Raw genomic sequence first — 12715 nt, 5'->3', positions numbered from 1 at the left:
GACGGCGAGGTGGTTCCGTGCACGCACACGCACACACACACACACACACACACACACACACACCCCAACTGTCCGAATGCTGTAACGTTTTTATTTTCAAGTATAAAGGCTTTTCGTAGAAGGGAGCCGGGGTCACAGGCAGTGGGCGAGGGGTCCTGAAGCCCAGGTGGAGGTGGACGAGCAGGCCAGCTGGCTCCCAGTTGCCACAGCCGGTCCCGTGGTGCCCTGTCTGTGCCCGGGACCCGCTGCTGGATGCCAAGAGGCCGAGGTAGCTGTGAGAGGAGCCGGGCGTGGGGTGGAGGGTGTGGGCTCACATGACCACACAACACTGGCACGTCTTTCGCTTAGGGCCACTTGCCTCTTCACCCTCGGGAGGGGCAGGTGGCTCGGGCTGCCGGGCAGGTGCATAGGTGGGCACAGGGCGGGCACTAGGGTTGGCCCTGGGCCCTTCCACCTGAAGCAGTGGCTGGCACTCGGCAGGCTGCTCTGGAGCTGGGGTCTCAGCCAGGAGGGGGGTGGTGGCGTCCCCTGAGGGGCCCTGGCCCTCAGCAGGGGTTTGGGGCCTTACAGATTCTTCCTCCAGGGAGCCTTCCTGCTTCTCCTGGGGCTGTGGTCCTTCCTCTTCCGGCCTTGACTCCTCCTTGGCCCCCAAGGAAGCCCCTGCCTCACTCACCTCCTCTGCCTGACATTCCTTTCCTCCTCCGGACTCTCTCTGCTCTTCTGGACTCAGATGATCTTCAACCACGTCAGTCTCCTCTGCCTTCAGTGACGCCTCCCCTCCTCTCTCTGCTTCCGACGGCGCCTCACCTCCTCCTTCCTCTGCCTCCAATGGCGCCTCACCTCCTCCTTCCTCTGCCCCCCCTAGTGCCTCACCTCCTGTTCTCTCTGCCTCCGATGGCGCCTCACCTCCTTTCTCAGCTCCCGATAGTGCCTTACCTCCTGTTCTCTCTGCCTCCGATGGCGCCTCACCTCCTCCTTCCTCTGCCTCCAGTGATTTCTCGCCTTCCTTTCCCTCTGTCACCAATGGTTCTTCGCTCGCCTCTAGTTTTTCTTCACCTTCTTTCTGCTCTACTCGCAACGGCCCCTCACCTCTTTCCCTCTCTGCCCTCAAAGGTCCCTCGACTGCCTTTCTTGCGGCTGACAGTGGTTCCTCAACTGCTTTCCTCTCTGGCCTCAGCTTTTCCTCCCCTCCTCCCCTCTCTGGCTCCAAAGAGCCCTCGCTCCCCCCCCTCTCCCCCACCAGAGACCCGTCTGCCCCTGCCTCTTCCTCAGTCCCCTTCTTTCCTTCGCCCACTGACTCCACCGGTTCCTCTGCCTGGCTCCTTCCCGCCCCCCAGGCATCCTCCCCTGCCCCCCTCTCCACCCCCAGCGGACTCTCAGGCCCTCCCCCGCTTCCCCGTGCCCTTGGCCCTTCCAACCCCTCCACGACCAGCTCCTCCCCCAGCTCCTCCCACTCTTCGCTGAGGGTCACCCTCTCCACCCAAATGAAGGACCCCTCCTCTCCTCCAGAGCCCCCTGGCCCATCACCGTCAGAGCTGCCCCTGGGGACGCCGCCTTCTCCAGGAGCTGCTCCCTCTAGCCTCACCTGGAGCCTCGGGGAGCTGGTCTGCGCGGCCTTCTGGCCCCTGCCCCCCTCCCCTGTGGCCTCGGAGTCGCTGCTCTCCGGCCCTCCCACCCCCTCCCAGACCACCTCCACGATGCCCCTGTCCTCCTTCACCCAGGACGGGGGCTCTGGGCAGGCAGCTTCCTGCCTGTCCCCAATGGCCTCCAGCACCATTTCCTCCACCTTAGCCTCCAGCTCTGGGCCTGTGGCCTCCGCGGCACAGTCCTCTGTGGCCCTCAGCCCCTCCCATACCACCTCCACCACGCCCCTTCCTTTGGCCTCACCCACGCCCCCCTCAGATGCTGCCAGCCCCTGACTCGGCCCCTGTTCTGCAGCGGGGCTGGGTCCAGGGCAGGGGCCGTTGGCTTCTGAGGAGGCCCCTGCTGCCCCAGGGAACAGCCTCAGGGTGGGTGGAACCCTGACAGCCTCATCTCTGGGCTCAGAGGGGGACTCTGGGGAGGTGTCCACTGGTCCAGCTGGGAGGGAGGCTCTCCTGCTCAGATCAGTGTGGCCTTGGGGAGGAAGGGGAGGAAAGGAGAGGAGACAGGGGGCAACAGAGTGAGATCCTGGCCCCCCAGATTCAGGCCCCTCTTCGTGGGACCCCCAGACCTGGGGCCCAAACACCCACCTGTGGGACCTGCCTCCACGGTAGGCTGGGAGAGAGGTCGATGACCCTGCAGGGGTAACAGAGACAAGGTGAGGCCAGCCAGCGCCTCCACCTCCAACCTCCCTGCGTGCTGGTGCGCTCCCCAACCCAGACACCCTCGATGGCTCCTCCATCAAGTTCAGGACCACACCCTCCTCAGCCTTCCTCACCTGTCTTACCGCTCTCTGCTCAAGTGCCCCCCACACAGTAGGTGCTTAATCAATACTGTGTTCATGGGCCAACAGCTCTGTATTAGGAACCTATTCCGTCAGCTACTGAGATTGCTGTGGACAAGGGACACTTAAGCCTTTTGCTATTGGGACTTACGTTCTAGGGGGTGGGGTATAAACATAAACACAAATAAATCGTAATGTCAGGAGTGAGAAAGACTACGGCAGGAAAAAACAAAAAGTAGGACGAGGGGCTACAGAGAGCCTGGGAGGTGGTGGGGTGCCTCCTTTATGTAGAAGATGCAGGAGGGCCTCTAGGAGGAAGTGACATTGAGCAGAGACCTGAAGCGTGAGAGGAGCTGGCCTCGAGGCTCAAGAGGTAGATACAGCCATTCCAGGCAGAGGGGAGAGCAAGTGTAAAAGGCCTGGGGCTGCAATGAGCTGACAAGGTCAAGGACTAGAAAAGAGGGTCAGTGTTGCTGTAGTAGAGTGATGGAAAGGGCAAGAGTATGAAAATGGGCTCAGAGAAGCAGGGGGTGGGGGCAGCCTACTCGGTCAAACCCCAGGGATCTCCTCCTCACAGTTCCCTGTAAGATAAGAATCTTCTTTCCAGCCTCCAGGCTTTCGTGTGGGCTGTTTCCTCTGCCTGGAATTCTCTTCCCCCTCTTGCCTGGTCCCCAGCAGGCTCCATACAGATACCACGGCCTCCAGGAAGCCTTCCTGGGTCACTCGGGTGATTCCTCTGTGCTCCTCCCATGCCCAGGGCTCCCCTGTCACAGACTCTTGGATAGTGGGCTCCTCTCTAGCAAGAAACTCCTGGCCTATACTAAAAACCCAACAAACTCTTCCCAGATCCATTAACAGGTCTCTTGGCCCTCTGCCCTGCCAGAGGCACCTGGGAATCTTAATAAAGGTGCTACCAAAACAGAAACCCGTGTGGATGCCTCAGATCACAAGAGCATCTCATGGTGACCCATTCCTCCCTTTGAAAAGAACAAATTCCACGAGCACCGCCCCCCCCCCCATTTTCCCACCACATTCCTCATTCTGGCATTAGCAGTCCCACAACAAAACTTCCCCAGGCCTGTTCCTAGGATCATGTCCACCCACCCAACCCCCACCCCCCCACCCCGTGCCTCTTCCACGTGTGTGCTGTCGTTCCTCTCATTTTAGACATAGGGAAACTGAGGCTTGAACAACGAAAGCGACTTGCCCGAGACCACAGAGCAGAGAAACAGCAGAGGACTTAGAGGTTAGACCGCACTTGGAGAAGGCCTGCTTTGGTCCCTGCTGGCCGCACCTTGCCCCCTCCCATTTGCTCCCCCCCGCCCCCGGTTCTCACCTGTCTGCGCCAGGTGGGCCTGCCGGGGGACTTGTGCTGGGCACCTGTGGATGCACTTTGCAACAGCTGCAGCTGGGATTGGAGTCTGAGGGAGAGAGGAGGCTGCTGGGAGCCGGGCCCCCAGGCTCAACGCCAAGGCCCCCTCAATGTGCCACTTCCCCGGTGTGGACCTGGGGCCCTGGCCTAGCCAGGCCGGCAAAGCCAGCAGGCAGGGGCCCAACTCACGTGAACAAGCTGTCTTCCAAGTTGCGGATTCGGGCCTGAGCCTGGCCCTCAGGTGACTGGGGGTCTTTAGAGGTGGAGTCCTCCTGCTGCTCCGGCTCCTCAGCTGCCCCGTCCATGAGCCAACGCTCCCGGAGAGACTTCCTCTGGGCACGGGAGGGGAGCTCTGGCTGTGCATACTGGCTACCCCACCCCATGGAGGGCTCCCTCCTAATCCCCGAGCTGGGAAGATTTCTTATTGTCCAAAACCACCCGAACGGCACAGACATCTCTCCTTCAGGTGAGGATATGATCCCCCCCTCAACACTGCCAGGTGGGACAGACACCCCAATACCATCCTGGAGCTCTCCCAGGCTGGAACAAAACACCCCTCATCTCCCCACCCCTTCCAGAATGGGACAGGCACTCCCAGAGATGAAATCAACGTCTCTATGGGCCCCTCCCTACCCCAAAGCTGGGCAAACACCTTCGCTGTCCCCATACTCTTCCCAAAGGTGGTACAAATGTCCCCATCATTATCACCACCACCCCCCCCCACCACCCGCTCTCCCAAGCAGAGGAAAAACGCCCGCCTAAGCTGGAACCAATACCCCCTGCTGCCCCCACCCAAACTGGACAGAGCCTCCCATGATCCCCCAGACCGACACTCATTGATACCCCCACTTCGTTGCCCAGGCTTGACAGGCGCCCCCGCCCGCCCCCAACCTTGAGCCGCTCCACGCGGAGTTTCTCCTCTTCCAGCTCCCGGCGCGCGGCGCGGATCTCCTCCTGCAGCCGCCGCTTCTCCTGCGCACAGAGGACCCGGAGCTGCCCGCGGGCCGGGCGGGGCCGCCCCCTCCCCTTCCGCCTGCCCTCCTCCTCGGGGCTCCCGGGACTCCCGGGGCTGCGAACGGGGCGGGGCGGCGGAGCGCACGTCGGGGGCCCCCGGCGGGGAGGGGGCTGCGGAGGCGCTGACTCAGCAGCGGGTGGGGGCGGGGCGGCGGGGGCGGGGCCGGCCGCGCCCGCGATGCTGCGGAGGCCTCGCCGGCGCCGAATGGGGGGGGGGGGGGGGTCTGTGGAAGGGGGTGGGGCCTTGGGATGGAGATCCCAAAGGGAGACCGAGCTGTGGCGGGGGTCCGAGATCCGGGGTCACGAGAGAGGCGATTCAGAGATAATGGGGGTCTAGATATCAGAGGAAGGGGGTGCTGAGATGGGGGGCGCGGAGAGACTGGGGCGTAGAGATGAGGTCCAGAGAGATGAAGGGGCAGAAGTCGAGAGCAGAGAGAGGGGACTTGGTGAGATAGGGGTTCGGAGGGATGGGGTACAGATCTGAGGGTCAGAAGGATGGGGGTTTAGAGAGGCCAGGGTGTTGAGATGGGATCCAGAAAGATGGGGGTGCAGGAGTGGGGGAGCAGAGAGATAGGGGTTAGTGAGATGGGGGTTCATAGAGATGGGGTTCAGACATGAGGTGTTTGAGAGACCGAGGTTCAAGAATGGAGCATCGGATGTGGATTCTGGGAGTGTGGGGTGCACAGCCTCACCATTCTGGGGGTGGTGGCGACCAGATAGAGGAACTGGGGAGCAGAGGGGCCTGAGGATTTAGGTGGGACGCTCCAAGGCAGGGCTGGAGCTGAGGGTGCTGCCCACCCCCCCTCCTCACTTCACAGGTTTAGGCCTGCTTTCCTGGATGAGAGAGAGGCGAGGAAGAAACCTGGGGAATGGCTAGGAGTGCCCAGGATGCGGGGAAGCGGGGGGAGGGGTTGGTGGAGAGGGGCGCCATTAGCGGGGGTGGGGGGTGGGGGGTGGGGAAGGAGGGGTAACTCACTTACAGCAATGACCTCTAGCCGCTGCCGATAGAGGGAGCTCTCGGCCATGGGCCTGTGAGAAGAGGGCAGAGACTGGGGAGGGGGTCTTCCCAGGTCCCCACCCCTCGAGAGGCCACCTCCTGAATGCCCCTTTCTGGGTCAAGATCCCTGAGCTGCTTGGAAACCAACTAAAGCCCAGCATTTTCCTCTCTTTCCCCTCTGCAACTGAAAGGAGTTGGAGTAGAGGGCGGGGGGTCCTATGAGGGGGAGAGAGCAGAGACGCTGAGAAGCTGAGCTAAAGCCCTTCCTAGGCTTGACATCACCTCTCTGAGCCTCAGTTTCCTCATCTGTAAAATGGGTCAGGATAGCTTGATCCTCACCTTATAGAGAGGTGCCCTTGCAAGGAAGTCTCCATGCAGGGGGTAAAAAAAAATGGACATAGCGTTCCTAAAACAGTAGCATCATTTATTATCATTCATAACTTTAATAATTCCCACGATTAATAATGTTTATGGTTATTTATAAGGAGCATTTCCAGGCTGGCCCTCAGATACTCTCAAATCCTGCCAGGCCCCTAACATGCTGTGTGTCTCTTTCCAATTCTATACCCTCTCTGGACCTCAGCTCCTACCCAGGATACCTTCAGCACCAGGGGCTGAGGGAGTCTGGGGAGAGAAGCGTCCATCCCACCATGGACACATGCTATCCCCATGGTAACTATGGAGCTACCTGCCAAATCCCCTCCCTGGGAGCAAATGTTACCAGGACATGTAGCCTAGCGCTGGACTCTGAGCTGGGAGGAGACAGAAGGGTCTTGCTGTTTAAGGTTTAACCTGAGATGCCGCCATTGTTGATTTCCTCGCAGCACCCCAGGATCCCCGATTTCCAGCTCCAGAGCTGCCCCTTCTGTGCTTCCCTGGGAGCAAGAGGCTGACTGTGGTACTTCAGGACACTTAGGGGACAGATGTTGTTACGTTAACTTGTCATCGCAGATGCGCATCGAGTACCTCGTACTTGCAGGTGTTTCATAGGCCAGTATCTAGAAGGATGCATCTAGTTGTCTGTTGTCCCTGACACTTAGCCCAGGGAGGGCACAGGGCAAGCCCTCAAACATTTATTAATGTGAGCACTAACTCTATTGGGTGAGCATTAGCCTCATTGCCCAAACTCTGCCGGGGCCTCCCAGATCTTCCCTGGCCACACCATAAAGACATAATAGTGCGGATACTTAGCCCTTACTATCTATAGTGCTCTAAGTGCTTGACAGGGCTTCCGCCAGGCCCTCCCAGCCACCCCCGCCTCTCCCTCCCTGCCCTGATCTTGAGACGCTGTCGTCCACTCTTTGCTGAGTTGATATTCTGACCATAAAATCAGCCAACCGTTAGCCAGCGCATACCATGTTCCAGGCGCTGTTCCATGCTATGCCTGTAGGAACTCATTTAATCCTTCCAAAGATCCTGGGAGGCAAGTAGTACGACTGTCCCTATTTTATGGTTGGGGAAACTGAGGCTCCAAGAAGTGGTGAAAAGACTTGTCTAAGGTCGCTGAGCCAGGATCAGAACTCAGGGCTCTCAGGCCTCAAATACTGGGAACGCTGCGGGGGAAGAGGGGGAGTCCAGGCATCCTTGTCTTGGCAGCCAGGAGGCCAGAGATCAGCCTGGGGGTTCCCGATTTCACTCAGGGCGGGGGGCTGAAGTCATGCTTTGCATGGTATCCCAAAGGGAGCCCAGACCCCCTACTAATAGGTTTGCCCTTGGGGGAGGGCTGACATCCTCCCTCTGCTGTCCCATTCCCAAGATGTAATCTCCTTGCCTCTTCCTTGCTGGGGGGGGAGGGGGTTGATCAGGTTCCCGTTGCTAGGCAACCAGGTTTGTAGTTGGTAAATAATGCATCAGGGGACCCAAAAGAGTGAGGAACCAAATTGGGGGTCCCTGGGGGGAAACTCTTTTCCAGAACTCTTTACAAACCTCTGGAGCCCCTCCACCCTCTTACTTTAAAAGGCCCTCAAACCTTGAATGTTCAAACCCTCGGCACACCCCATTTGATATTGTTTATGTCCACCTCTACAAGAACAGGGTTCGTGGCTATGGCCTGTTGTCACCAGGAGCAATGGGTGGCCCTTTCATTAAGCCGGGCCATCACCTTTCCCAGTTGGGCAGCTGTTAACTTTCTCTGTTGTATCTCAAGCATTTCTTCCTACCCTGGAAGCTGAGGGGTGTTTCAAGAGGCAAAACATGGGTGCGAGGAACCCTGGTGTTTCCTGGCCCCCCAGTCCTAGCCCCACCCCCCAGCCTGGACTTTGAGCTTGAAGACTGCCGGTGGAAAAATCCCGGAAAAAAGAAAGTGGAGGTCCACATCTCCAACCCGACTCTGGGGAGAGGGACCCGAAGAGCCTGCGGGGTTGCCTGCTGACCTCTCTCCGCTCCCCCTGGTCCCCTTAGGAGAGGCCAGCTGGGGCTCTCACCCCGTGGAAAGGCCAGTGACCCTCCCAGGCCCTGCGCACCTGTTCCCCCCCCCCCCCCCACCGCCCGGACCCAGGACACTTACGTGGGTGTGGCCGGAGACCACATCTGGCTCTGCAGGGCCATCTCTGCCTGGAAGCCCACCTTCCTTTGGGTCTCCAAGATCAGGACCCCCCACCCGTTTGCTTGAAGGTGCCCTGGAGGCTGTGACTTGGCTGGCACGAAGGGGGGGGGGGCTGCAGGCGGGCACCGGGAGAGCTGGTCCAGCTGGTTTGGGGCAGGAGGCAGGAGGCAAACGGGGCGAGGGGGGCTGGGGGCTGGCGGGCAGTTCTGGGGAGGTACTATCAGCTGTCCTGATGAATTATTTACCAGCCACTGGCCTCCTTGCCGCACTTGGCTGCCTCGCAGCAAACACACTCTCACGCGCGTGGTGCAGTGTGTGGGTGAGAACGGGGAGTCGCTGACCCCCTCCAGGGAATGGCACCTGCACTTGGCACCCCAGACGCCTCAAGTCCAGCTGCCCACCAAGGGTCACCAACATGTGAGCCTCATGGCGTAGCACACGTGTGGGATACTCTATGCACGACTGCCCCTCCCTTCCTGGACCCTGGTGGGGAGGGAGGGACTGATCCAGCTAAGGGATTCTGGAGCCCAGAGGCTGAGCACCATGGGAATCAGGAGGCCTGGCCCAGGGGTTTCTAGGCCTCAGTTTGCCCTTTTGTGAAATTGGATCAGGTGGCCTCCAGGACCCTGACACCCCTCAGATGCTATAACAATTAGGGATGGGGTGGTGATGAGGAAGGTCCAGAGAACTTCCTACCCAAATCCTCCCCATCCTGTTCTTTTTTTTTTAAACTATTTATTTTATTTTGTTTTAGGTTTATTTATTTTGAGGGAGACAGAGACAACGTGAGCAGGGGAGAGGCAGAGAAAGAGAATTCCAAGCAGGCTCTGCAGCATCAATGCAGAGCCCGATGTGGGGCTCGAACTCATGAAACAGTGAGATCATGATCTAAGCTGAAACGGAGAGTCTGGATGCTTAACTGACTGAGCCACCCAGGTTCCCATTATTATTATTATTTAAAAATGTTTATTTTTGGGGTGTCTGGGTGGCTCAGTGGGTTAAGCGTCCAACTTCCGCTCAGGTCATGATCTTGCGGTTGGTGGTGAGTTCGAGTCCCGCGTTGGGCTCTGTGCTGACAGCTCAGAGCCTGGAGCCTGCTTCAGATTCTGTGTCTCCCTCTCTCTGCCCCTCCCCAACTCACGTGCATTCTCTCTCTCTCTCTCTTTCTCTCTTTGAATGTTTATTTTTGAGTGAGAGAGAAAGATAGAGAGAGTGAGAGGGAGAGACAGAATCCTAAGCAGGCTCCATGCTGTCAGCACAGAGCCTAATGTGGGGCTGGAACTCACAAACCTAACTCTGAGATCAAGGCCTGAGCCAAAGTCAAAGTCTGCTGCTTAACCAACTGTTAAGCGCCCTCCCCATCCTGTTCTTAAAGGGCCAGCACACCCTTTATCAAATGACAGGGTGCCTCATTTACCCTTTGCCACTTGGGGAACTCATCTCCTACTTTCCAGGCTAGTCTCCCACAGCCCCCAGTCCTCCCCTCATCAGAGCCCTGGTCATGCTGTGCAATTTGACAGAAGCCTCGGTGAGAAGGGTCCTTGCCCTCAGTTCCCTGCTCTAGAGGGCACACTCCAGCTAGGACCCCCTCCCCCTACCCCTGCCCCCAAGTGGCAAAGGTCAGGTACCTTCCTCACTCCTCCCTCCCTCTTGCAGATTCTCCTCAGGATACTGGTGACCCCAGAATTTCCTATCCAAAGGGTCCTTAGTTCACCCATAAGGCCTCTGTGCCTCCTGAATGCAGACCCCACAGCCAGGATGTGTCTCGCCCCACTGCCTCCAGCCTGAGAAGTGGTCAAAGGCAGCTATCGGCAGAGGGGTAAGGATAAAGCTGGGACTCGGCAGAGGGGTAAGGATAAAGCTGGGACTTGTGGTTCAGAGCCCCTCCTCTGTGCAGGCACAAGCCTCCTTGCTATGCAGGAGAGCATTGAAAGGGAGAAGTACAGGAGGCCAGAGTGAGAGCTGAGGTTTCCCTGTGCCCCACATTCTAGTACGAAACTCCTAGGGATCCAAAATGTTTTTGTTTGAACCTGGCCTTCTAAGTCATTCTGAAAATACATTTGCTATGATAAGAGAACACATTTAAAAAAAAAAAATTTAAGTGTATTTATTTATTTTGAGAGAGAGAGGGAGTGCACGTGGGGTAGGGACAGAGAGAGAGGGAGAGAGACTTCCAAGCAGGCTCTGCGCTGACACGGTGCAGATCCTGACGCGGGGCTCCAACTCATGAATCGTGAGATCATGACATGAGCTGAAATCAAGAGTTGGACACCTAACCGACTGAGCCACCCAGGTGCCCCAAGGTTGTTCTATTTATAATTGGGTCTGTCTCCCAAACTCAACTGTACCTTCCCAGTCTGATGTGTTTCTTTATTTCCAGCACGGGGGTAGGCGCCTAGTAAGTGTCATTAAAGAATTCTTAAGCAACCGTTGTGTATCAGGTATTGTTCTAGGCATGAGGTAGTTGGGTCTAGAGGTGAGCAAACAGAAAATGCTATAATGCAGCTCACTTTTGGTGGTGACGAGGAGAGAGCGATAATATAGAGATAAAGGCAATTGGTAATAACTGCCATATAGGGTGAGTCACAGAAAATAGGAGGATTAGGGTTACGGAGAAGGGATGTGTGTGATGCAGGGTGGGTGATCAGGGACTATTTGTCTAAAGAAGTGATATTTGAGTCAAGACCTGCATAGCCGAAGCCAGCCAGGGGGTGAGTCCTTCCAAGCAGAGAAAGAAAGGCAAGTCAGTGCAAAGGTCCTGGGGTAGGAGTGCAGTTGGGGGGTTGAGGGAAGCACAAAGGCTGGAATGGAGGAGTGAGGGAGAGTGTCAGAAGATGAGATCTGAGAAGTGGGCAGGGCCTTCTGGGTCAGAGTGGGGAGTCTGGGTTTTTCTGGTTGGTGGGTGGGGAGCCACCACTCAGTGAAGAGGGCAGTGTAGTAGCTGGGGCTAGGGTGGAGAGAAGTGGACGAATTCAGAATATGTTTTGGAGGCAGAGTCAACAGATTCAACAGCAATCCAGCATGAGGATGGATTGGAACAGGGCTGAGAGAGAGAAGTTGAGGTAGATTCCTAGGTTTGGGGCATGAAAAACAGAACGGATGAGTTGTCTTCACATGGTGAAGAGCAGGGCTGGAGTAGGGGCGGGAGCCGAGAGCTCAGTTTTGAAAATGTTCAGTTGGAGGGGCGCCGGGGTGGCTCAGCTGGTTGAGCTGTCCAACTTCGGCTCAGGGCATGATCTCACAGCTCGCGGGTTCGGGCCCCGCGTCGGGCTCTGTGCTGACAGCTTGATGCGGGGAGCCTGCCTGGGATTCTGTGTCTCCCTCTCTCTCTGCCCCTCCCCCGCTCACGCTCCCTCTCTCTCTGTCTCTCAAAAACAAATAAACGTCGAAAAACCCAATTTTAAACCCAGAGGAGAAGTCAGAGGTAGAGATTTGAGAGACACCAGCACAGAGATGTTGTTTAAAGTATGAGGTTGTGGGGGCGCCCAGGTGGCTCCGGGGGTTAAGTCTGGGACTCTTGATTTCGGTTCAGGTTATGATCTCACCGTCCGTGAGTTCAAGCCTGTGTTGGGCTCCTCGTTGAAAGCGCAGAGGCTGCTTGGTATTCTCTCTCTCTCAAAATAAATAAATACACTTAAAAAAATAAAGTATGAGGTTGGAATTGGTCAGGGGCTGAGTGCTGGCAGGAAAAAGATGGCATACTCAAACTGAGTAACTCATCAGAGCTCAGTAAAGAGTCAGGTTTTAAAAAAATGTTTGTTTATTTTCGAGAGAGAGGAAGAGAGGGGAGAGCAAGCAGGGGAGGGGCTGAGCGAGGGAGACAGGAAACCAAGCCTGCTCCTTGCTGACAGCAGAGAGCCAGATGCAGGGCTTGAGCTCACCAACTGCGACACCATGACCTGAGCTGAGATCGGAGGCTTAGCTGACTGAGCCACCCAGGCACCCCCAAAAAAGAGTTGGTTTACAAAGATTTGGGGAAACAATCTCTGTTAGCAACAGCCCGGGGCTGTATCCACGCACTGGCCTTGGCGAGAGAGAGCTGTGTTGAGTAACTACCCTCAGCGAGGGACACAAGCAGCGTGGCTTCCAGGCAGGGGCATGGAATAAACGTGCTGACCTCACTCCCCCTCTCCCATCAGCCAACCCCAGTGGAAGCCAGGGGGGAAAGGAAGCCTGTCCATGCAGGTGAAACAGAAGTCTGAGAAGAAATGCCTGAGAGGGAAACCAGGAGAGAAGACGGCATCCTCAGAGACCCAGGAGCTGATGGAAGAGGAAGTCAGACCCGGAACCAGGGTCTGGCAAGTGAAGTCCATCCGTGTCCTTGGATGGAAAAGGCTCGGTGGGGTGGTGGGACCCAGAGCC

The 12715-nt window shown here is 57.3% G+C and overlaps 1 protein-coding gene across 5 annotated transcripts; it reads right to left on the bottom strand.

Moving 5' to 3' along the window:
- Positions 1–71: 71 nt before the first annotated feature.
- Positions 72–8527, bottom strand: PALM3 (paralemmin 3). 5 transcript variants are annotated; one of them, XM_058727763.1, is made up of 8 exons: positions 8315–8527; positions 5792–5840; positions 4689–4769; positions 3987–4129; positions 3762–3846; positions 2232–2277; positions 841–2115; positions 72–807 (listed from the first exon to the last, which is right to left on the bottom strand). In XM_058727763.1, the coding sequence occupies exons 1-8, from the start codon at positions 8353–8355 to the stop codon at positions 311–313; spliced, it is 2217 nt and encodes a 738-aa protein (XP_058583746.1). In that variant the 5' UTR covers positions 8356–8527; the 3' UTR covers positions 72–310. The 5 variants fall into 5 exon arrangements, with proteins under 5 accessions (XP_058583746.1, XP_058583747.1, XP_058583745.1 ...); XM_058727764.1 differs by having other exon boundaries at positions 72–840; positions 937–2115; XM_058727762.1 differs by having other exon boundaries at positions 72–840; positions 874–2115; positions 8315–8526.
- Between the last annotated feature and the right edge of the window lie 4188 nt (positions 8528–12715).

The sequence above is a fragment of the Neofelis nebulosa genome, chromosome 4, assembly GCF_028018385.1.
Source record: "Neofelis nebulosa isolate mNeoNeb1 chromosome 4, mNeoNeb1.pri, whole genome shotgun sequence".
Lineage (NCBI taxonomy): Eukaryota > Metazoa > Chordata > Mammalia > Carnivora > Felidae > Neofelis > Neofelis nebulosa.
Note: the sequence above shows the minus strand (reverse complement) of the source record. Positions and strands in the feature narration are given on the sequence as shown.

What these genes read in the sequence shown, in the direction of transcription:
- PALM3 (XM_058727761.1), bottom strand. Translation starts at nt 8,355, where the DNA reads ATGGCCCTGCAGAGCCAGATGTGGTCTCCGGCCACACCCAC. An exon ending in AGCGGCTAGAGGTCATTGCT is followed by an intron (nt 4,770 to 5,791) that starts GTAAGTGAGTTA and finishes CTCTGTGCGCAG; the next exon opens with GAGAAGCGGCGGCTGCAGGA. An exon ending in TTGGAAGACAGCTTGTTCAC is followed by an intron (nt 3,847 to 3,986) that starts GTGAGTTGGGCC and finishes TCTCTCCCTCAG; the next exon opens with ACTCCAATCCCAGCTGCAGC.